Source organism: Equus przewalskii, chromosome 5 (genome assembly GCF_037783145.1).
Source record: "Equus przewalskii isolate Varuska chromosome 5, EquPr2, whole genome shotgun sequence".
Lineage (NCBI taxonomy): Eukaryota > Metazoa > Chordata > Mammalia > Perissodactyla > Equidae > Equus > Equus przewalskii.
In genome coordinates this window covers 17794047-17819982 of record NC_091835.1, presented here as the reverse complement: position 1 = coordinate 17819982, position 25936 = coordinate 17794047, and the positions used below count along the sequence as shown (strand labels likewise).

The 25936-nt window shown below is 40.7% G+C and overlaps 1 protein-coding gene and 1 long non-coding RNA gene across 4 annotated transcripts in view; one reads left to right on the top strand and one right to left on the bottom strand.

The window, feature by feature from the left end:
• LOC103558659 (nuclear body protein SP140-like protein) overlaps positions 1–16500 on the bottom strand; it is a 60196-nt gene extending 43696 nt beyond the window's left edge. For 2 of the 3 annotated variants that reach the window (XM_070620123.1, XM_070620126.1), the window contains exon 1: positions 15993–16452. In XM_070620123.1, coding sequence (XP_070476224.1) covers positions 15993–16081 — 89 coding nt within the window. In that variant the 5' untranslated portion in view covers positions 16082–16452. Of the gene's footprint in view, positions 1–15992 lie in introns of all 3 variants that reach the window. The other variant, XM_070620125.1, reaches the window with a different exon arrangement.
• On the top strand, positions 16201–18927 carry LOC139083468 (uncharacterized). Its single transcript, XR_011540192.1, has 3 exons — positions 16201–16354; positions 16772–16915; positions 17514–18927. It is a non-coding gene; the product is annotated as an uncharacterized lncRNA (long non-coding RNA).
• The last annotated feature ends 7009 nt before the right edge of the window (positions 18928–25936 follow it).

The following is a 25936-nucleotide window of genomic DNA, read 5'->3' as shown; positions in this document are numbered from 1 at the left end:
TTCTTTTTCTGGTCTTATTGCAGTGGCTATGAGTTCAAATACAACGTTGAAGAGAAGTGGTGAGAGCAGACTTCTTTGTCTTGTTTTCAGTATCACCATTAAATACAAGGTTTTCTCTACATTTTTGTATATATATATATATATATATGTATATTTTTAATGAGACTGAGGAAGTTTCTGTCTATTCCTAGTTTGTTGTGAGTTTTACCATGAACAGATGTTGCATTTTATCTAACGTATCTGCTGAGATCTTCCTATCGTTTTCCTTTTCTAGTCTTTAATTTTGTGAATCATATTGATTGATTTCTGGAGTCTCTTTTTTTTGGTTCTCTTTTTTCTGAGGAAGATTTGCCCTGAGCTAACATCTGCTGCCAATCTTCCTCTTTTCATACGTGAGATGTCTCCACAGCATGGCCACGGACAGATGAGAGTGGTGTAGGTCCATGCCTGGGAACCAACCAGGCCACCAAAGTGGAGTACACCGAACTTAGCCACTAAGCCATGGGGTGGGCCCTGGAGCCTCTTCTTTGATAGGAACAGATAACCACAAGTCAACAGACATTTGAAGAAATTCTCCAATATCAGAATGAAAGAATAACATAAAAAAGAGAAAAATGTTACCCTAGAAGAAACAGAGCTAATATAAGAAAAAGGAGAAAACATCCCCCAAACCAATATTTTTAGAGAGATTTCAGAATACATGTTGCACTCCATGATGCTAAGAAAAAAGAACTACCAGAGAAATATGAAGTACTCTTAGATATTTTTAAAAAATAATTTCAGAAATAAAAAAATTATTAAAATGGTTCTAAAATAAAACTGAGGAAAATAACATAAAGAGATTAAATGGCAAAAAAAAGTAAACAAGAGAAATAGAAGAGATTAAGGATTAATTTAGGTAAGTGATAGCCTCATAACTGGAGTCAAGACAGCTGGACAGGGAAAAAGAGGATATCTCAGAGTGGAAAGACATGTATTTTTTGAAAGGGCACAATTAGGTACTTAGAAAAATGAATTTTCAAAGAATCACCATGGCAGATAACTGTGAAATAACAACACCTAAAAAACAAAGAGAAGAACTTAAAAGCTTCCAGAAAGCATCAAGAAACCAGTTACGTATGGAGGAATGATGGCAAGAATAGCTTGAGATACCTCATCAATAACAGTGACTGTAGAGCCAGCCCTTCAAAACCCAGAGCGAATCAGGATAACTTCAGACACATAGGGCTGAGAAATTTTACTATACAAACATCCATTTTGGGTGCTTTTCCTAAAATTTTCTTTATGTATATACCAATCCACACATATAAAGCTTTTAAAATGTAATTTTATACATGCTCTTAAATATGCATGCAATCACTATTTTACTTTTTATTTTTTCCTTATTTCCAACTAGATACCTCCTTCCTTTCTATTCATACAACTGTCCCCACCGCTCCCACATAATCCATTTTGATATCTTTGCATGTATTCTTCCCTAAATTCCTGGTAAGCATATAATTCTATCTACATATATCTATACCTTACTCATACTTACAGAGCTTTTTGTCATCATATTATATTATAATATTATATGATTTTCTTTTTCTGTATTATATGCTTTTTTATGCACCAAATTTGCCTTATATATTAGTACCTTGAAAAAATCTCTAAGTCATCTAGTGTGGTTCTAGTTTATTTATTTGTTTGCTTATTTATTTATTTATTGAATGTATAATATTCAGCAACACCCAAATACTCTTAGGAAAATACATTAGGATGAATTGCAGAAAACATGGATGCAAATCAGCAATGAGGAAGACATGAAAACTGGAAACCAATGGATCCAACCCACGAGACAGTAAAGGGAAGCACAGAATGGGAGCCTGGCAGCAGACCAAGAACACAAACATCCCAGATTAGAACACGTGATGATTACAGCATATAGATAAGTGCAATGAATGACAGCAATGTGATTAGAGATGGGAGGAAGGAATTGGGAATACTCTGTTATAAGGTACCTGTATTACAGGTGAAGTAGTATAAAATGTATATTGTAAACTCCAGACAACTACTAAAAACATTAAAAAGAAGTACAATTGATGTCTTAACAGAAGAGATAAAACAGAATCATATAAAATGCTAAATTAAAACCAGAGAAGGCAGAAAAACAGGGAGAAAAAAACAAAGAGCAAATACAATGAGTAGAAAACAGTCACAAACATGATAGATATTAATCCAATATATCAAAAATTACTTTCAATGTGAATGGTCTAAATACTCCAATTAAAAGACAGAGACTGCCAAAAATGACTGAAGAAACAACATAAAAAACTATATATTGTCAACAAGAAAAAAGCTTTAAATATGAAGACTCAGGTTAAGAATGGAGAAAGAGATACTATGCTAACACTAATCAAAAGACAGAGCAGCTATATTATTTTCAGACAAAGAAAATTCAGAACAAGAAAAATTATGAATGAGAAAGAAGGTATTATATACGAAACAAGGGTCTGTTTTCCAGGAAGACTTAACAATCTTTAACACGTATTTACATAAACTCGCAGCATCAACTATGCAGGGTAAAAATTGATAGAATTATGAGTAGAAATAGACAAATCCACTATTACAGTTAGATGCTTGAATAATCCTCTTTTAATAATTTATAGATCAAGCAGGTAAAAAAGCAATACTAATACAGTTTGACCAGAACATCACTACCAATCAACTTGGTCTATTTAACATAAATAGGATATTCCATCCAACAACACAGAATATTCACACTCCTCAAGATCACAGGGAAAATTCACTCTTACCAAGATAGAGGACATTCTGGGTCATAAAACGCACCTTAATAAATTTAAAAGAACAGAAATCATAAAAAGTATGTTCTCAGAAAACAAAGGAATTAAACTAGAAATCAATAACAGACAGATTGATGGAAAATTCTCAAATACCTGGAGATTGAAAAATACACTTCTAAATAACTTATGGGTCAAAGAAGAAGTCTCCAGAGAAATTTTTAAATATTTTGAACTAAGTGAAAATGAATGCACAACTCATCAAAATTTGGGGACGCAGAAAAAGCAGTGATTAGTGAGAAACGTATTCCATTAAATGCATATATTAAAAAAAAAGAAAGTTCTAAATTCAAAAATCTAAGTTTCCCACTTAGGAAACTAGAAAAAAGAAGAGAAAAAAAGAAAAGAGAAAAGAAAGAGCAATTTAACCCTGATCCAATAGAAGAAAAAAAATTAAATTAATTAGAGAAAAATTCAATGAGGGGCTGGCTCTGTGGCCGAGTGGTTAAGTTCACATGCTCTGCTTCAGTGGCCCAGGGTTTTGCTGGTTTGGATCCTAGGCGTGGACAAGGCACCGCTCATCAGTCCATGTTGAGGCGGCATCCCACATGCCACAACTAGAAGGACCCACAACCAAAAAATATACAACTATGTACTGGGGGGTTTTGGGGAGAAAAAGCAGAAAAACAAAAAGAAGATTGGCAACAGTCATTAGCTCAGGTGCCAATCTTTAAAAAAAAAAACAATGCAAAAGAATTCAATGAAACTGGAAACAGGAAAACAGAGAAAAATCCACAAAACCTAAAGCTTGTTCTTGGAAAAGATCAATAAAATTGATAAACTTCTACCCAGGCTAACCAATAAAACGAGAAGACAAAATATTGTACCAGAAGTAAAAGTAGAATCACGAAAACTAATTCTAAGGACATTAAAAAGATAACAAAGGAATACTATGAACAAGCCTACGCTGACAAATTTGATAACTTAAATAAAATGGACCAAATCCTTGAAAGATACAAACTACCAAAACTCACACAAGGAGAAATGGATAATTTGAATAGGCCTGTCTCCATTTTTTAAAAACTGAATGAGTAATTAGTTACTTGGAAAAAAGTAAGCATCAGGCCCCAATGGTTTGACTGGTGGATTCTACTAAACATTTAATTTAGAAGTGATACCAGTTCTCTACAATCTTGTCCAGAAAATAGGAGCAGAGAGAATACTTCTTAACTCCTCTTATGAGTCCAGCATTACTGTAACACCAAAAGCAGATAAAGACAAACTACAGACCAATGACTCATTAATATTAATGCAAAAATCTTCAATGAAATCTTAGCAAATTGCACCCAACAATGCATAAAAAAATTATACAACATGACCAGGGGAAGTTTATTCCAGACATGCAAGGATGGTTCAACATTTCAAATCTATCAAATGTAATTCACCCATCAACAGGCTAAGGAAAAACTGAATGATCACATCAATTGATGCAGAAGTCATTCGACAAAATACAACATCCATTAATGTCAAAGTTCTCAGCAAACTAGAAAGAGAGAAACTTCATCAACTTGAGAAAGGCCATCCATAAAAAACCCATAGCTAATATATTTAATGTTGAGAACCTGTATGCTTTCCTGTAAGATCAGGGAGAAGGCAAAAAGGTCCCCTTTTACCACTCTTATTCAACATGTTACTGGAAGGCATAGTAAAGAAAGAAGAAAAGAAAATTAAAGGCATAGAGGGTGGGAAGGAAGAACTAAAACTGTCTTTGCTTGAAGACAACATGATTGTCTACGCAAAAAGTCTTAAAGAATTGACAAAACAATATCCTGGAACTAATGATAAGTGTAGCAAGGTCACAGGATGCAAAGTAACATACGAATATCAATTGCTTGTGTGTATACCAGCACCAAAAACTTGGAATTTGAAATGAAATAAAACAATACCACTTACAATAGCACCAAAAATATGAAAAACCCAGCTGTATATCTAACAAAGTGTGGACAGGATCTATATGCAGAAAATTATTCTAGAAAGAGGAGAATTTTACTTGCAAAATAGTAGTAACTATCTTGATGTAAAGCTTCAAAGTATATTAACAAACAAAGTGTTGAGCTGAGTGGTAAAGGCAAATTTGAGTTAAATAATTTGTTTTAAATGTGAAAAATTTGAACAATATGGTTTCAAATTCAACGCTAAAACTTACAGAAATATAGATTCAAAATTAATTTGAATAATTGAAAGTAACCACTGGTTGAGTGAAATCAGGTCCTATAAAGCCTTATAAAATACTGAAAATAAAATGAGAAGGAAATATAGCTTGTATTTTTCGAGAGAAAAAAGAAGGAAAACAATAAGGAGTTCTAAAAGTTAAAACAGAAAACTATAAAAAAATACATTATTTAAAACACTGAATGTAAATGAAACAATGACAATATTGAAAGGTACAGAATCAAAAATGGAATCTAACAAAAGACGCAATGAAGACAAAGTGCCACAAAATTTGTTAAAATCAAAAATACAGAAGTCATGGTGTTCAAATTAAACAAAACAAAAAGTAAGGGTGTTCATATCCACAACAAAGCAAAATTCAAGAAACAAATAATGAGACAAATATTCTAGGATATTGAAGGTCAATTCATCTCTAGTTTTTGACTCTACACATATGCAAAAAATGATCAAAATATACAGGCTCTAGGGAAATTAGGAAGAATGATGTATTATTTAGCTTGGTAACCTAAAAACAGAGACCACATGATTTTTGCCAATATTCTTGAAATGTATATAAATATAGATCATAATCTTGGCCACAAAAGATGTCTCAAAAAGTTTTCAGAAGCGAAACAGGCTGCATGTTAAAGAAAATAAACCACCCAGAGATTTTACAAAACAAAACAAAAAATACTTTTTTGGGTCACAGATGAAATAAAACTTCCAGTTGGAGGCTCTTTTGAAAAAACGAGGAAAATAATGAAATGAGAGTGAGTAAAGTCAAGATGCTAGAATATTACGAGACGTCTTTATATAATTTATTACAACAACAAACAAAAGGAGAAAAAAGTATATAATTATATCTGTAAACAATTTTAAAAGGAAATTTAATAGACCCAGCAGCTATTTTTATAAAACTATATGAAATAGACAAAAGCTAACACAATATAAAGTCTCAAAAAATAGCAAATACTACAGCAAACATTGAAATGATGAGGTCACTCAAATAGAAAAAAAGACAGCAAAGCCTACCATTACCAGCATTATTTTACAGATATTTTTAGAAGTTTTAGTTAGTGAATTGTCTTTTATCTCAGCATTCTAAACACTTTTCCTAATTTCTAGAAACACGCCACTTTACAGTAATAGACCCAAAGACTTTTAGCCTCTCTGCAACAAGAAGCCAAAAGTAGATAACTTACAGACATTTAGCAATAAGGTTTCAGTGTTCTATCCAATCCAAAAACGACCCAGATACTCAGATTTTTATCATTTAACTTAACTTGGCAAAACTCAAGATTGTTACCAAAAAGAATCTGGAAGCTGTTTTTTCCCCAAGTATACAAACCATAAAAGTTATTGTACCCACAAACTCTTATCCATTTTTATCTGTTTAAACCATTTGTTTCCAACAATTATGTTCACATTGCCCACGAAAACTTCATGAGACATTAGACAAAATTAGCCATCATCTAAAGCTATTATTTTGCTGACGAATTTAACAGACGGTATGAATTTATTTGACTAGTAAACCCAGGCTGCATGCCTGAATCATATCCAAATACCAACAATTTTGACAACAAGACTATTTCAATCAAACAAACAAACAAACAAGCTTTCATTTACCAAAGGCTAATTCACATCACGTTAACTTGAAAGACATTGGGTTAATTTCTACTACATTTAGAATTTATGTAAGTGCTTACTTTAAGCCAATTAAACAGAGCTCTTAATTTTGGCCATACCATCCGGAGGTAAAAATATCACACATATAACATCCATAGACATACATACACAGAATCTCCACAGCTATTGTTTTAAAAATTACCGACATGAATCAGGTACAATAAAAGAAAGCGCCCTAGTTACGAATCCAAATTTTGTTTTGAGCCTCTTTACCAATATTTGTGGAGAAGACACTCAAGATGCTAGATTTTTTGGCAAGGGTACACTTACAGCCGTTTTTTCCTTCCTCTGCCTTTTTGTTTTTCCTTCAGTCTTAGGAATTAATGATGGGCTAGGTAGTCCCCAGAGGATTTGCAAGCTCTTTGAGATAAGGGAAATGGGTGGAACCTGAATGCCTATAAAGCTGCTTTTCTAGCCTTACAAGGATTTTCCAAGGACAGTTGCTTTTGATTTCTCAGAAACTGGGTTGTTACTCAAATGACATTATAGGTTGCTCTACCTGTTCAACTGCATCATAAAGGCACAGAGAAACCCCTCAAGTTTTCTCCCAGCTCGAGTTTCTGGGGCATAACCCATCCAACTGAAAGTGTTTCTAATTAGTTAGAATGTACTTGAGCGGTGAGTCTCCAGGGATGCTTAGGGCGTTCCCCATAGTGTCCGACTGACTGTGGCTGGAGAAAGGGTGCAGAGTCCAACTGCGGGCATTGATATAGTTATAAGATTTAATCAAGTCCTGCTCAACCGGGGCACTTAGTCCCTGAGCCAGCACAAGGTGAGGCAGGAAAGCAGGAGGCAAAGGCCTGGAACTGGCTGGAGGCTGGGGCTCCCAGAGCCAGGGTTGAGAGTTAAGTCCTTGGCAAAAAGGTTTTCAAGTTTTCGATTTTACAGAAGGTCCAGGTTCTGCTCAGGTCCAGCCTGAACTTAACCTCCGCTTGGTGACAACAGAGGAGGTGATGAATGAAACAAAGAAAGGAAAAGAAGAGATCAGACCTCGCACTCATGGCCTCTTTTAGAGGGTTATCAAGATAAGAGTCACAGAATAGTTCCGGTGCCGGGGCACACAAACCCAGCAGGACAGTTCACAGAATGAATTACAGGTCTCCTACTCTCATAACCGACTCAGTAGGTGACTAAAATATTCAAGGAGTCAACCGCCAAGAGAAGGCACCCCACTTGGGGTCGCCAGGGTGATCAGGCCTGGAAACCCAAAGTTGGGGCTCCCAGAGGTAGGGCCTTTTAGTCTTTAAAGATTTCTTTGTTTCCCGGTTGCAAAGCTCAAAAGGAGACCAAAATGGCCACTGTAACTCTAAGAGAGATAAAAGAAAAGGGTCCATTGCCTTGAAAATCCCCCCTGAACCTAGGGCAGCATCCTACCCATTGTTCCTCCCGTGAGGTCCCTATAGTAAGGGGTGATGGGGGCGTCCCCCTGCATTGTATCCCTTGTATACCTTCCCTGTTATGCCTGGCAGTAATAGGTGCCTGGTGAATGGTCCCAGAGGTAAAAGAGAAAAACAGTGAGGAATTTTCCGCCGGTCTGGGGGACATTCTACCCAATTGCATCCTGTAGCCATTCTCCCAAGAAGGGGTTCCCACACTCAACTAAAGGTTAAAGTTTGGTACTTTTCTTGACCTGGAGTCCCGATTGGAACTTTCCCGCGGTTTGGAGTGTGGTCAGGAGCCATAGGGAGGGACGCCAATCCAGCCTTAGGAAAAGAAACCTGCCATGGGAGTCTTGGAGATTGGCGACTGTCCTAATGACGTAAGTGGTTGACCCGTGCCCATGTAAAATTTATATATTAGAGGTAGAATTAGGAAGGAATGGATTAATTCATTCTTCATCACCCTGAGGCTTAAGGTACTGACTCTCTTCAAGCTGAATGCCACGGTTTGCCCCATAGAGTAGCCATGGGCAGCAAACGTGGATTCATACTGCTGTCCAAGAAAGTTCCCGATGAAGAAGTGAATTTAGATCCATCCTTGAAAAGGGGAAAGGCCCAAGGAAGAAAAGAGCACTTACCAGAACTTAAGCTCACAAGCCAATGAAGCAAGACCCCCGTATGGGCCACCAGAAGAAATGATGCAGGCTCAGTGAGTCGAGGAGTCAAAAGAAAGATTTCTTGGACTCTCAAGGTCTGGCAGTAGTGCTCTTTTATTTAGAGAATAGCATGGGGACAGGACCCATGGGTAGTAAAGAGCTGCAGGCATGGGGACAGGATCCATGGGCATTAAGAGCTGCAGGCATGGGGACAGGACCCATGGGTAGTAAAAGCTGCAGGCATGGGGACAGGACCATGGGCAGTGAAGAGCTGCAGGCATGGGGACAGGACACAGGGGCAGTAAGAGCTGCCAAAGATAGACTTTTCAACAAGGGGTTCTAGGACAATAGGATAACCATACGCAAAAAGATTACTTTATACCTTTACCTCACACCTTAAAAAAATATCAACTCAAAATGGATCATAGCCCTAAATGTGAGAGCAGGGCCAGCTTGATGGGCATACATCCTGTGCTTGGTTTAATGCTCTGCTTTCATGGTTTTGAAATTCTTAATGATTTGTGAACAAGGGTCTCTCACTTTCATTTTTCACTGAATCTCACAAATTATGTAGCTGGTCCTGTGAAAGAATGAAAATGATAAAACTTTTCAAAGTATACATAGGAGAAAATATTTACGACTTTGGGTTATACAAAAAGGTAGCTACAACACCAAAAGTATGATCCATAAAAGAATAAATTGAAATTAAAAATATGTAATCTTTTGTGCTTCAAAAGATACCATTAAGAAAATGAAAATACTAGTCACAGTCTTGGAGAAAATATTAGCCAATCATATTTCTAGTGAATGACACATCCAGATGTATGAAGAATTCTTTCAGCTCAGTAAGAAGACAAACAACCCAATTAAAAAATGAGCAAATGATTTGAATAGATAAATCTCCAAAGAGATAAGTAGAAGGTAATAAACACATGAAAAGATGCCGAACATCATTAGTCATTAGGGAAAAAGCAATTAAAACCATAATGAGATACCAATGCATACCCACCGAAATGGCTACAAAGATATAAGATAAGTATTAGCAAGATTGTGAAAAACCTAGAGCCCTTATACATTGCTGGAAGGAATGTAAAGGGGTCCTTCAGAAACCCTGTAAGATAGTTTCTTAAAAAGTTAAACACAGTGTTACCATATGACCCCAACAATTCTCCTCCACGGATCTATCTAGAAATGAAAACATATGTCCACACAAAGACTTGTATACAAATACAAATATTTATGGCAGCATTTTCCATAATAGCCAAAAAATGGAAACAATCCAAATATCCATCAACTGGTGAATGAAAAAATAAAATGTGGTGGATCCATCCAATGGAATACTATTCAGCAATAAAAGGAACGAAATACTAATATATGTACAACATGGATGAACCTCGAAAACATGCTCAGTGAAAAAAACTAGATGCAAAAGACCACATAACGTATGGACTCCATCTATATGAAATGTCCAGAAAAAGGCAATCTACAGAATCAGAAAGTAGATTAGTGGTTACTTGGGGCTGTAGGATAGAAATAGGAATTGACAGTAAACAGCCATGAGTGAACTTTTTGAGATGATAAAAATGTTGTAACTTTGGATTGTGGTTATGGTTGCAGAACTCTATAAATTTACTAAAAGTCATTGCACTGTACAGTTAAAACAGGTAAATTTTATAGCATGTAAATTATACCTCATTAAAGCTATTTAAAAAAGCAAAGGTAGGAGTGTTAATAGCTGAACGGCCTCAGTTCAAGAGTAAGTTGGTTAACCACGTTTTCTTTCTGGAATGCAAGAAAATAAAACGTATGGAAAATGTGAAAAAATTAAGAAACATTGCATAATCTGATGTTTCAACATTCTGTCAATGGGAATTCCAGGAAGAGAGAAGAGAAAAAAACGAAACAAGGAAATCAAATAAAAGGAGGGAAAAAAATGTCTCAGTATGGCAGCTAGAACCTTAATTAAAATGTCACATGAAGTGCAGAGAATGAGTATTTAAAACCTAACTAGATATATCATAGTGAAAATGTAGAACATTGAGGATAACAAACAAATCATAAAGGTTCCAGAAAGTAAAAGCAACTTACAAAGGGATGAAAATCTGATGGAAGTTTCAGTTTTCATATGCAATACTGAGTGGAGGAAGACAATGAAAGAAAAATGTCCAAATTTTTAAGCAAAAAATAATTATGAACCTTAATTCTAAAGACACACAAATACTCATTCATGTATGAAAGTGAAATGAAGATATTTTCAGACTATGGTGACCAAAAACTTTATGGAGGGAATAGGAAGAAGGAGGAGAGAAATAAAATTAAGTTCCAGTTTTTAGCTTAGGAAAAGATACCAAATAACTCCAGACATTGAGAACAATGTAAGCCTAATTATGTTTATTAAAAATTTAATTTTAACTCATAAAAGAAGGTATTACTTCCAATTCAAAGGCTAATTCTCAATCCACCTCTTCCTCCCTCCCTCAGCCTCACTGATGTCATCGTTGACTTCTTCCTTCTGGAAATGTTTTCTTCACTTGGCATCTGAGATGCTATGCCATGACTTTGTGGCTTTCCTGGTACCTCCTTGGCTATTTCTTCTGCTCTTCCTGCACACATCGGACCACCTCAGGGCCAGTCCTTTGATCTCTTTCCTATCTGTGCTCCCTTCTTAAGTAATCTCATCTATTCCCATAGTTTTGAATATCACCCTCACATGGAAAATCCCCAAATGTGCATCTCTACCTTACGTCTCTTCCCTGGACTCCAGATTTATATTCAACCATCTCCACTTTGATGACACTAGTAGGCTTTTCACACTCAGCCAGGCAAGAACTGATAACTAATCTCTTGATTCTTCACCCTTGAAACCTGCTCATTCTCTAGTTTTTCCATGTAAAGGACTTAGCAAATACATATAACACTTATTAAATGCTAAATGTCATTCCAAGCACTTACATATATTAACCCATCAAATCCTGACAGCACCTATGAGGTACATGCTATTACTATCCCATTTTACAGATGAAGAAACCAAGGCACAGAGATGTTAAGCAATTTTCCAAGAGCTACATAACTGTTAAAAAAACAGAATGAAGCTTTGGACTAAAGTTCAGGTTCTTTATCACTACAGAATATTGCCATCTAGGCAAATGGCAACTCTATCCTTCAATTTCTTTGGAAAAAACCTTTGGAGTCTTCTACGACACGTCTTTTTATCTCACACCTAGCATTTAATCCATCTGCAATTTCCCCTGGCTTTACCTAGAATTCGATCCAGCATCCCATCCCTTTTCTTTACATCCATTGCCCCAACCTGGTCTCAGCCACCATCATCTCCTGCTTGGACTATTGCAATAGGTACTCACCAGCCTCCCTGCTTCCACTCTTGCCACACTGCAGCTGTTCTCCAAACACCAAATATAAGCAAAGATGTTTTAAAAACTGAAATCAGATCATTTCACTCTACTGAAAACCTTCATCGGCTCCCCATTTCATTTTGAATACAGTCTTGACCATGACCTACAAGAAACTACATGACTATCTCTTGCTAACTCTCCAACCTCATTTCCTACCCATCCTCTTTTAGATCATTGCCCTTTGGCACCCTAACCTCCTAGGTTTCTTCAGATAGTCCAAGTATGTTTCTATACCTGACCCTTCATTGGCTGTTTCTTCTGCTTAGAATATGATTTCTTTGGAAATCTGTTTGGTGCTTTTTATCAATTTACTCAGGGCTCTCATCAAATATCAACCCCTCACTAAGTCCTCCCATGAAATCCTGTATAAAATAGTACCCTCATGGACACAAAAGTGTATTCAACCACCCAAGTAATCCATCAGCATCATGGCAGAGTGAGTTGTTCCCTTTGTCTCTCCTCTAAGTTACAACTAAACGGACGTTCATTAACCAACAGAGGGTTCCCTACACAGCACGATAGGATGTCTTAGAGATCCACGCAGTAATACATCTGAAGGTGGGGGGACTGGATCCTCAGGAAGCAGTGGAACTAGGTGAGCAGACCCTTCCCCTTCCCAGTGGCAGCGATCTAGGTCATGAGTCCTCACATGGTGGCTGTACGTGACTGTAAGAGGAGGTGGGGGCAGCCTAGCCTCCATGTGAACACTTTCAGAGTGGCAGCCCGGCCCACGGGAGCGCCCCCTATGCCGGTGTGGTCACACTCATGGAAACGCTCCTCACTGAGTAGTGTGGCTCAGCCCCCGTGAAGGAGCCCCCATCAAGCACAGCAGCTCAGCCAAATCGCCTGTGAGTGCACAGCCAGCCTGGGCAGGTGGAGGAAAGTGCCCATCCTCTCCCACCTAGTGCACCAGCTGGGCTGGTCCCCTGCCAAACGCAGCAGTCCCACACCAGAGCAATCCATCAACAGAGCACAGAGGCCCCACCCGCCAGTGCGTGAGTCAGCTGCCAAGCAGCTGTGGCCAGAACACAAATGCAGACCAGCCATACTGGAACAGCTTCCAGCAGACAGAGTGGGATAAGAAAACACGATTCCTACCCCCCCAGCAGTGGCAGGTAGAATCTGTGGCCTGACACTATCACAAATGTCTGGGAAAGGATCAGTTCATCAAACACCACGAAAAACTACAGTAACACTTCAGAGTAGAAGGAAAATGGCATCTCCAGAAACCAACCCTGAAGTCACGGAAATTTACAACCTAAATGACAGAGAAGTCCAAATAGTTGTCATAAAAAAACTTAATGAGTTACAGGAAAACTCAGAAAGACAGTTCAGTGAGCTCATGAATAAAATTAATGAGCAGAAGGAATACTTCACCAAGAGATTGAAACTCTAAGAAAAAAAACCAAATAGAAATTCTAGATATGAAGAACACAATTAGTGAGCTAAAAAATAATGAGCTAAAAAAAATTAAAAATGGGGGCTGGCCCCGTGGCCGAGTGGTTAAGTTCGCGTGCTCCGCTGCAGGCGGCCCAGTGTTTCGTTGGTTCGAATCCTGGGTGCGGACATGGCACTGCTCATCAAACCACGCTGAGGCAGCGTCCCACATGCCACAACTAGAAGGACCCACAACGAAGAATATACAACTATGTACCTGGGGTCTTTGGGGAGAAAAAGGAAAAAAATTAAAAATCTTTAAAAGAAAAATTAAAAATGAAGTAATTGTTTGAGAAATATCCAAAAAAAGTGGAGCTTGCAGAGCTGTAGAAACAAATTAAGATGCCCCCTAAAATAAACACAATAAACTTCTATAAAAATTAGAAATAACGAGATAAACAAAACTACTGAAAATTAAATAATTGTCATGGAAGAAAAGTTTGAGACACCCATTATGAACAAAAAACAAAAAACAAAAGGGATGAAAAGATTAGTGAGCAGATGAAAGCCGTGAGGACTAAAGTTGTGCCAGTGGAAGAATTATTTTGTCCCAAAATTGAAAAATGAAAGGTTTCAGAGATATTAGAGAAGAAACCTTCCCCGAAGTAAAGACAGAATCGAATCTGCCACGCTGAAGAACACAAGAACTGTGTTTAAAGACAATGTGCATGGAATTCATCATCTTTCTCCATCACCTTATTTATTCATAACTTTCTGCATCACATTATTTATTCATAAAAAGAGTGCATCTACCTCATAAAATCAATACTATAATAAGTCTATACTCTAAATTTCAAGCTTTAATAAGATTGAAGTCACCAGAAGCAAAATTAAAAGACAAGGAAAGTATATTGATAACTTTCAGAAAATGTAGTAAATTCTCCCTTATCATTAAAGACAGGACAATCACATCAACTGACTAACACTGGCAAAAAATAAAACACCAATTCACAGAAGAGGAAATTTAAATGGCCAATAGACACGAAAATGTGTTCAACCACCCAAGTAGTTAGAAAATGCAAATTAGCAAGATGCATCTCTTTATCTACCACTTTTGCAAAAATGAGTATGGGGAGAGGACTTGTCTCATTTGTCATTGAGGGGGGGATTGTATTGGTTCAGCTACTAGGAAGGCAACTTTGAATGATCTATGAACAATTACATATTAGTACTCTTTGTCTCAACAATTCCACATTTTGGTTTTTAACACAAGACGAACACATATATGTGCGTAAACACAAACAAATATATAATCGCTATTACGACAGCTTTTTGGTAAAAGTGAACAATTGAAGATAACAAATGTCAGTCAATAGAGGGGGATATGCTGTAAAAATGATGTTGTATTGATTCCACAGAGAAGTACGTAGCTGTTCAAAGAATGAGGTGGATCAATATGTTTATTAAAGTGAAAAGATCTTGAATATTTTTAATATTAAAATAAGCGAAAATGTAAAATGCAGAACAGCATATACAATATAGTCCCATTTATTAAATACAAGCACACAAATTATGTATTTAGGAAAATGAGCTATATATGGAAATGAATAGATAAGATCAAGAAGGTTATGCCTACAACCCTTAGCAGGACGAGGTGTGGAAGCTGCTGGGGGGTGGGTGGTGAACAAGATTTTTCCCTCTATATACTTCCATGTCACTTGAAATTTTATGAACAAGAAAGTAATGCATTTCTGTTGTATTAAAAAATCAATAGATTAAAAATATTAAGTAATGTTATTTATCAGCCAATACTAGAGAAAAAGATAAGATTTCTACCATTTTCCTTGTCAGAAGTATAACCCGTTTTAGAACAAAAAATCAAAGTAAAAATGAAAACACCCAGCCTGTACTAGTCTTTGGCATCTTGGGCCTTTCTCTTCCTTTTACTTTCTTCCATCAAGATCAGTGGAGGAAGAGCCCAGACTCCCAGCCAGAGACAGGAACAGGCCCGGAGCAGACCGAGGCTGGCGCAGGGAACAGGTACGAGACCCCAGCACCCAGTGTTTGAAAAGAAGTCAGGGGTTTACCCTGAATTTTATATTCTCTAAACTCCCTTCCTTGAAATGACCGATGTGAAGGTGGAGGAGGTTTGAGGAAAATGAGAGGATTCAGAGGTCGCGAGGAAGAAGAAATCCTGCCACAAAGCCTCATAAAGGACAGCTGACTTCAGATAGGCTCGACAGCTGAGCGGTAGTTATAAAACAACAAAGTCACGTGCCTTGTGGCAACCGGACTCACACCAGCAGGCGGCCTGCTGCAGTTTTAAACTCCGATGTCCTCATTACATGTGCCTGCATTTCATTATATTGCACGTGAGCGTTCTTGTAAAGCAGGTCTAGAGAACAGGTTTAGTTTAGTGTCTAAACAGCAGCCTCTGAAGCAGCAGCGCGGCCAGAGAGAAAGGTAAACGAAAGCGGGGTAAAGACTGACCTGGCGCTGAAGTCGCTGCCGGCACCGGCCATCTTCCCGCCCCCGGGCCCTGCCTGGACCTGGAGCTTGGCGTCCGATCCCTCCAGCATCCCCAGAAGAAATCCTGCGAGAAATCTGTAAACCGACTCAGCCAGAGAGAGCTCCGCCCAAATGGGGAAAACAAAAGTGAAAGCATCTCAGCGTGCAGTACAGACGGTGTCTCCCTCCTCCCGCAGCTTCACCGTGCGCTCAGCCAGCATTAGTCATGACGTGGCAGCGGGAATGGAGGATGAGCAGTGACTGTCAGGGCCTGGAGGGCCTGGGAAGGAGGAGCCGGGCCAGCCCCCAGGAGTCACTTGTTCCTGAAGAAACACCAAAAACCTGTGTGTGGACTCCCCCCCGCCCCCCGCCTCCCCCCCGCCCCCCGCCTCCCCCCCGCCCCCCGCCTCCCCCCCGCCTGCCTCAGTTGCTTCTGCCTTCTGAGAGGGTGTCAGTTTACATGGGGTGGGGAGAACTCTGTGCCTGCCCCTTCCCCTTATCGACGTGGCTGTGAGGGAGAGGGAAAGACAGGAACTTCAATCTCTCTGGCCAGTGGGAGAGCCTGGACCTGACCGAGTTAGGTCCCAGCATGCAGACACAAAGCTGGAGAAGCACGCATCATCTAGGGCGATGGTTTCCACGTTACGTTCCGCTGAATCCTGCTTCCTCTGGCTGTTAATAAGGGCTCTCCCAATTACATTTGAAGATACAGGGCAAGTTTTCTTCCCTCTCTTCACTTCCGTTCTTTCTTACTCCCAAAGGAGTGGACATCAACCTGGTTGGAACAGATTCCAGGACACTGATGAGACGTCTTTACCTGTGGGCAAGGCCTGTGTGTTCCAGTTGCTACACACACCTGGACCTCTCTCTCTCTCCCCCTCTCACTCTGTGGAGTGGAAGGGCTGGTAAGCTAAACCTCTGTTGGGTACAACTGTCCTCTGCTCCTGGCCTCCATGGGGCATGTGGCCCAGACACAGCCTGGCACAGATGACACCATACTTTTCCAGTATCCCGTCTCTCTCCTTCTCTGTCCCTGGGCAGCAGGCTGACCCAGGCACCCATAGTGCTGCGTGTTGGCATAAATGTGCCAGCTTTTCCATGGGTCTGCTTAGGGTCACCAAGATGCCAACTAGGAGCTGGCTGGGTGGGAAATCCGCAGACACCCGCCCTCCTGGGGTGGGCACTCCCACGCTGGGGCTGCTCCTGGCTGAAGGGGGGGAGATGCTCCTTTGGGGCTGGAGAAAGCTGGGCACGCACCACGCTCTGCAAGAGCAGCGGTGGTTTATGAGGAATCAGGAGGCCTCTGTGGGGAAAGCAAAGTTTCTTTGACCAGGAAACAGTGTCAGGCCTGCCTGGGTTAAGGAAAGGACAGAGCCAACTTAAGAAGCAGGTGGAACTCCTAAAAGTCCTGCTGGACTGACTTAAGGGAAATAAGGGGATGTTTGAGGCATTCTCCACGGCTACAAGGAGCACTGAGAACAGAGACCACTTTTGCTGTCATAGGAGTAGCTGGGCTCTGGGACCTGAAACCTGGAAAGCAAGAGAGGCCGAAATTGAGGAGGGACCAGGGGGCGGAGGACTGACCAAGGGGACAGACTTCATCAGCTTCACTCGGAGCAGCTTCCTCTCAGATTCAGTAGTGGGGCTGAGTCTGCACCCTGGGAGAGCCCTGTGGGGACTGGAGGTTTGTCCCTGAGATGAAGCAGTAGCATCCTGGACCTGAGAATTGAAAGACCTGAGGAAGTGGCAGCAGCAGCAACAGCAGCCACTGGGGCAAGAGGACCAGACCCTGGGTACCCTGCGTGGATGCAGAAACGGAAGGGACCGTGGTGGCTGGGACCTAAGTGGGGACACCCAGGCCCCACTGCAATGTCCCCTTCCGGGGGTGGCACATCAATCAGCGGGACTCGCCTGGTCCCCCTGCCTCCTCTCCTCCCTGGGGAGACTCTCTGCTTGGGGGTCCAGTGGAAGGTGTGAGTCTGCTCCTTGGTGGGTCTCCCTGGGCTCATCCTGCCTAGAGAGGCCAGGGCTCTGTCGGCTCCTCCAAGGTCAAGTGCACAGGGACAGGGGCCTGCGGGGCTGTGGTTGATTGGAGCAGCCTGAGGCCATGTGCGTAAGCCCAGTTCTGGGGTTCAGTTTTAAGGATCCCTTTTTTGTTACACATCTAAACCACGACCCCCAATCCCTCTTTTATCAGGAAGAAAGTTGGTATTTTGATCCCCATCTGTCTCACCTTTTTCCTGTCACTCGGTTTGGAACTCAAGTGGAGGAGACATGGAGGGTTATACACAGAAATTGGGGTTCCTCTGTGACTATCTCCTTTCTGGGATTCCCCCCACCCTTGCTCCCTGTAAAGCCTTGGGCTTCTTCCCTGGCTCTGCTGACCGGAAAGAAGGTGGGCTTTCTGCCAAAGTTTGGGTCTCCCCATACTAGTCTGGGGCTGCTCTCAGAGCCGGGCTTATAATAAACAGGGAACATTTCACTCTGGCTGCTTCCCCTGAGTTTTGACTTTCCTCCAAAGTCAGCCTGCTCTTGTTCCCTTTCCAGAAGCCCCAGACAGTTGTTCTTTGAGAATGGTCCAGAGTTTCTGTGAGAGGCCGGTTGGTTAGGGGCTCGCTCCTGCGCATCTAAAGCAGAGCTCTTTGTCCTCACCCCTAAGCAGCAGACCAGCCCTGTCACTCCCATACCCAGCCCTGCTTCTGGAGACCCCAGTGGTTCCGGAGCCCCCTGACCCCCTGCTCAAGGAAGAAAGAAGCTACTGTGCAGTGGATCAAACAGAAAGCACACCTTCATCAGGAGATGCACAAGCCGGAACTACGCGCAGTTTGTACTTTTGTGCTCATGGGAGCACAAATACACACCTATTTAGAGTGGGCTTATTTCAAGAAACAAAATAAAAGCAAATAATATGCCTGGCGAAAAGACACAGATTATTCTAGAATTTCAGTTGGAGTTAATACTTACAACATTCTATACAGATGAGACATATGAGTTGTTGCCAAGTAGCCTAAAAATACATAAATATTTTTTGTTAAAGGAGAGTAGTGAGCAGTCAGCATTGAACCTGGTTTTTGCTTCAAGGACTTGTCTATACATCTGTCTCTTTCCAAAGGATTAGGGCCACAGCTTTCCCTCTGCCTCCTTCCTGCTTTAACTTCCGTATACATGTAACTGGAGAAGAAAGTCCACCCAACTGTGTGTGTGTGAGTGAGAGCTCGGCCTAATAGGAAACAAAACCAGACAGTTTCGGTTCCTGGACTCTGATCTGGGGCCTTATGAAGCATTTCAGAGTCATCTCCCCACCCAGTTTACACGGAGAGCGTGGGGAGGTCCAGTGCCCTCCTCCCAGGCAGAAGGCGCTTCTCTCCAGCACAGCAGAGCAGGGCGTGTGCTGACGTCCAGAGGAGCCGCACTGGGAGATTCAGGCTGAGGGGTTGTTACCAAGAGCCCCAGGACATCAGGGGCACCAGGCCCTCCTGCTGCTCCCAGACACAGGCACACTCTCTTAGCTAAGACCACAGCCCAGCAGCCCAGCATCGCAAGAAACAGCCCACATCTGAGTCCTGGTAAACAGGGCTGACAAGGGTGATAGGCTTAGTGACCTTCCTTGCCCTTGGCTGTCCAGTGGGATGGGGTGGATGCCCTCCCTTCTAGAATGATGACCAACTCAGCCTTTATCTCCACAGCACAGAGCAGTGGGAACACAGTCAACCTGCTCCATGAAGGAACCCCCAGGCTCCGAGGTCCCTATGGCTGGGCTTGGACTCTTGGCCCCATTCCTCCTGTTAGATAGCAGGTCCCACCTCTGGAAGACCCCCGGGTGGGTTCCATACATCAGCATGTTTCCTTGGGCATCCAGCCTCCTCCTCCCTTTCCTAACAGACTTCGGATCTCTTTGGCTGGATGACTTTTCCCCTTTGTGTGCAGGAGTAGAGAGACTGCTGATCAAGACGCTGGCCCTTGAACAAGCCAGGCCAGCCGGACTCTCTTTGGGGAGTTGGACTCTGGAGTGATGTTTGTTAAGGAGTTAAAAAAACCCGTTGCATAACATTCGTTCTGCGGCAGCTCCTTAATGAGATGACTCAGTTGTTCCTGATGTGAATTCCTGGAGTTGCTCTGGTTCCCTCTCTGGTTCTGGGGCTGTTTGCGGTCTCAGTGGCCACCCTTTTATCCTTTCTGTGAGTCACTGTGCATCTCATCCGTGAAGTCTCTTTTCGGCTAATCTAGATAAAGTTGGTCTTGCTGGCAAAGAGCCCTAATTGATACGAGGACGTTTGTGTGTAAGTTTTCTTAGCTTATTTCCTTATTGCTTTCAGGTTCAGGCACTTTCTAAGTGCATAACAAATATTAACTCATTAATCCTAACAATGATCCAGTGAACTAGGTACTTCTAGTATCTCCATTTTATAGATGAAACCACTGCATGAGGGAGGGTAGGTAACTTCCCCAAGGACACACAGCCAGTACATGGGGAGCTGGGTTTCCACCTACACAGACTAACTGCAGGGCCTGTTCTCTGTCCTCTAGGCTCTGCTGTCTCTCAGAACAAATTAGCATTGTTCACAACACCAAAGTAATCAATAGGAGCCAAGTGCAATGGAGACCTGATGAAAAATAAAAGCTATATAGGGATGATATAGAACTGTATTTACTGACATTTAACAATGGCCATTATATACTATTAAGTGGAAAACAATGATTAGAATCCATTTTATTATTAAAATGGTATAATCATTCCCCTGTGCCCTCCCCCTCTATGCACATTACAAAGCCTAGAATCATTTTCATCAAGTTGTCAACCATGCATATTCACCTTACCTGGAGAGGACTCTCAAGCATTGTGCTTCTTAGGAGTAGGAGATGCAAGGAACAATAGCTTGGAGCTTTGGAGGGAATATCTTGATTTGCTGCAGACCCTGAACCCCTAAAAACCTATATGGCATGTCTCTGAGTCTTTGTAGGGTTTCTTTCTCATCATCTGGAATGCATGTGACTTAGTACAGCTTTCAGAATACTCAACACTTCTTGCTCATGAGAGCTAGTCACTGTGATGGTCAATTTCATGTGTCAAATTGACTGGGTCATGGGAGGGGGGGGGAGGCCCAGATTAAACATTATTTCTGGGCATATCTTTGAGGATGTTTCTGGATGAGATTAGCATTTGCATCAGTAAAGTAGATTGCCCTCCCCAATGTGGGTGGGCATCACCCAGTCTGTCAAGAGCCTGAGTAGGTCAAAGAGTGGAGAAAAGGAAATTTGTTCTTTTCACGCCTGCCCTGTTGACCTGGGACATGGGTCTCCTACTGCTCTTGCACTGGGATTTATACCATCGGCTCCTTTGGTTCTTGGGCCTCCAGACTTGGGCTGGAATTACACCTCAGTTTACTGGGTCTCTGGCTTGCAGATGGTATATTGTGGGACTTCTCAGCCTCCATAATCACATAAGGTAATTCCACATAATAAGTCCTCCCCATAGACATATATGGTTCTGCTTCTGGAACTATTAGATCTGTTTCTCTGGAGAACCCCTATCAATACAGTCATCAATATAGTGGAAGCAGAGTGACATCAGCATCATGGTGGAGTGAAGTGTCCCCTTTGTCTCTCCCCTCTAAGTTACAACTAAACAGACATCCACTAACAACAGAGGATTCCCTACACAGCACAAGAGGATGCCTGAGAGATCCATGCAGCTATACACCTGAAAGCAGGTGGACTGGACCCCCAGGGAGCAGTGGAAATGGCACCATCTCCCTCCCCAGTGGCAGTGATCTAGGTTGTGGATCCTCACACTGCAGCTAGCAAGACTGTGAGTGGAAGTGGGGGCAGCCTGGCCTACATGTGAATGCTTGTGGAGCAGTGGTAGCCCAGCCTATGGGAACACCCACATTGCTGTGGTGGCCTCACTGGCATGAATGCTGCCCACCAAATGGCAGAGGCTCATCTTGCTGAGCCTGCCATGTAGCTGCAACCCAGGCCACACAAACGCAGAGTGGCCGACTGGCATAGCTATGAGCAGATAGGGTGGGAAAAGAAAACACAGCCCTTGCACCCCGCCTTGGTGGCAGGTGAAATTTGTGACCAGAAGCAACAAGAACCACAGCAGAAGCAATGACGCAGCCCCCAGTGGCGGCAATCCCAACACCAGCTTCACCAGCAGTGGGGTCTATATGCAAGTCCCCGGGTCCCCAGTCTCCCACCAATGACAGTGACAACTGCAACAAGCACCCCAAGACAACCCAGAAACAGCAGTACAGGTGGTGAACTGGACAGCAGCATCAGAGACCACAGAGAGCAGATGGAAGAATACAAGACCCAGGTGACCAGAACCAAAGTAACCAAAGCTGTACCCAAATAAGTAAAGGTGATTACTATCACAAATGTACCAGCAGAGGATCAACTCATCAAACAGCATGAAGACCTACAGTAACACTGAAGAACAGAAGGAAAATGACTCTCTCCAGAAACCAAACCTGAAGTCACAGAAGACTACAATCTGACAGAGAATTCAAAAAAGCTATCAGAAAGAAACTCAATGACTCACAAGGAATGAGTTTAAGGAGCCCAGGAATAAAGTTACTGAACAGAAGGAATACTTCACCAGAGGTTGAAGCTCTGAAAAATAAAGCCAAACAGAAATTCTTGGTATGAAGAACACAATGAATGAGATAAAAAATAACGTAGAAAGCATAAAAAATAGAGTAGATCTTATGGAAGAGAGAATTGGTGACCTTGAAGATAGAAACCTAGATATGCTTCTGGTGCAGGAGGAGAGAGAACTAAGATTTTTTTTTAAATGAAGAAATTATTTGAGAAATATTAGACTCAATTAGGAAAAGTAGCCTAAGGGTTATAGGTATCCCAGAGGGAGAGGAGAGGGGGAAACGACCAGAGAGCTTCTTCAAAGAACTAATAGCTGAGAACTTCCCAAACATGGGGAAAGAACTGGACATACAAGTACATGAAGCCAATAGAACTCCTAATTACATCAATGCAAAAAGGACCTTCTCCAAGACATAACAATATTAAAATCGTCAAAACTCAATGACAAAGAAAAAATATTAAAGGCAGAAAGGAAGAAGAAAATAACCTACAAAGGAACCACTATCAGGTGTTCAGCATATTTCTCAGTAGAAACCTAACAGGCTAGGGGTGAATGGAATGATATATTAAAAATACTAAAAGACAAAAACCATCAGCCAAGAATACTCTATCCAGTGAAATTATCCTTCAAATATAATGGAGAAATAAAAACTCTCCCAGATAAGCAAAAGCTGAGGAAGTTCATTGCCACTAGACCTGCCTTAGAAGAAATGATGAAAGGAGCTCTCCTACCTGAAACAAAAAAGCAAAGGTTTACAAAACCTTGAGCAAGGAGATAAATAGACAAAGTCAGAAAATTGCAGCTCTCTATAAGAATAGGTTAGCAAACACTTAATTATAACATAAAAGATAAAGGGAAAGAAAACATTAAAAATTACCATAAACACTTCAATTTAGTCCACAAAATCAAAACACAAAAAAGAATAATTTGTTACAACAATAACTCTGAAGGAGAAGGGAGAGGGATGAAACTTGCTTAGGCTAATGGAGAGAAGAGGCTGTCAGAAAATGGACTAGCTCATCTATGAGATCTTTTATAGAAACCTCAAGGTAAACACAATACAAAAAATCAGAGCAGAGTCACAAATCATAAATGAAGAGAAAACTGAGAAAACCACCAAATTGAAATGGCAGTCGGAAATACCAGGGGAAAGAAACAATGGAAATATAGAACAACTGAAAAACAAGACATAAAATGGCAGTATTAAGCCCTTATATATCAATAATCACTCTAAATGTAAATGGATTGAATTCTACAATCAAAAGACACAGAGCGGCAGGATGGCTTAAAAAACAACATGCAACAATATGCTGCCTCCAGGAAACACATGTCAGCTTTAAAGACAAACATAGGCTCAGAGTGAAGGGATGGAAGACAAAACTCCAAGCAAATGGCAAGCAAAAGAAAGTGGGTGTTGCCATACTTACGTCAGATAAAGCAGAGTTCAGGATAAAAAAGACAAAGAAGGACAGTATAAAATGATAAAAGGGACATTCCACCAAGACAACATAACACTTATGAACATATATGCATCTAACTCAGGAACACCAAAGTATGTAAATCAACTATTAACAGACATAAAGGGAGAAATTAACAGCAACACAATAATAGTAGGAGACCTCAACACCGCACTTAAATCAATGGATAGATCATCCAGATGGAAAGTCAACAAGGAAACAGTGGGCTTATGAAATGCTAGACCAGATGGACTTAATAGATATAACTGGAACATTCCATCCAAAACCAGCAGAATATACATTCTTCTCAAGTGCACTTAGAACATTCTCAAAGGTAGGCCATATGTTGGGAAACAAAGCAAGCCTCAATAAATTGAAGAGGATTGAAATCATAGCAAGCATCTTTTCTGACCATGATGCTATGAAACTAGAAATAAACTGCAAGAAAAAGCCTGAGACAGCCACAAATATGTGGAGACTAAACAACATGCTACTGAACAACTATTGGACCAATGAAGAAATCAAAGGAGAAATAAAAAAATACCTGGAGACAATTGAAGAAAACACAACATACCAACTCATACGGGATGCAGGAAAAGTCATGCTAAGAGGGAAATTCATAGCAATACAGGCCTACCTCAACAAACAAGAAAAGTCTCAAATAAGTATTCTTAAACTACACCTAAAAGAACTAGAAAAAGAACAAAGTCCAAAGTTAGTAGAAGGAGGGAAACAATAAAAATCAGAGCAGAAATAAATGAAATAGAGACTAAAAAAAACAATGAATGGATCAATGAAACGAAGAGTTGGTTCTTGGAGAAGATAAACAAACTCTACAAACCTTAGCCAGAATCACTAAGGCAAAAAGAGAGAAGTCTCAAATAAATAAAATTAAAAATGAAAGAGAAGAAATTACAACAATACCACAGAAATACAAAGGATTATAAGAGAATACTATGAAAACCTATATGCCAACAAATTGGACAACCTGGAAGAATTGGATAAATTCTTAGACTCATACAGCCTTCCAAAACTGAATCAAGAAGAAATAGAGAACTTAAATAGACCAATCACAGGTAACAAGATCAAAACAGTAATCAAAAAACTCCCAAAACAACAGTCCAAGACTAGATGGCTTCTCTGGTGAATTCTACCAAACACTCAAAGAAGATTTAACACCTATCCTTCTCAAACTATTCTAAAATATCAAAGAAGATGGGACGCTCCTAACTTATTCTATGTGGCCAACATTACTCTGATATGAAAAACAGAAAAGGACAACACAAAAAAGGAAAGTTACAGGGCAATATCACTGATGAACATAGATGCAAAAATCCTCAACAAGATATTAGCAAATCGAATACAATAATACATTAAAAGGATCATACACCATGACCAAGTGGGATTTATTCCAAGGATGCTGGGATGGTTCAACATCTGCAAATCAATCAATGTGATGCACCACATTAACAAAATGAGGAATAAGAATCACATGATTATCTCAATAGATGCAGAGAAAGCATTTGACAAGATCCAACATCCACTTATGGTAAAAACTCTCAATAAAATGAGTACAGAAGGAAAGTACCTCAACATAATAAAGGCCATATATGACAAACCCACAGTCAACATCAGACTTAGTGAAAGACTGAAAGCCATCCCTCTGAGAACATGAACAAGACAAACGTGCCCACTCCCACCACTCTTATTCGACATAGTACTGGAAGTTTTGGCCAGAGCAATTAGGCAAGAAAAAGAAAAAAAAGGGATCCAAATAGTAAAGGAAGAAGTAAAACTCTCAATGTTCACAGAAGATGTGATTCTACATATAGAAAACCCTAAAGACTACACCAAAAAACCGTTAG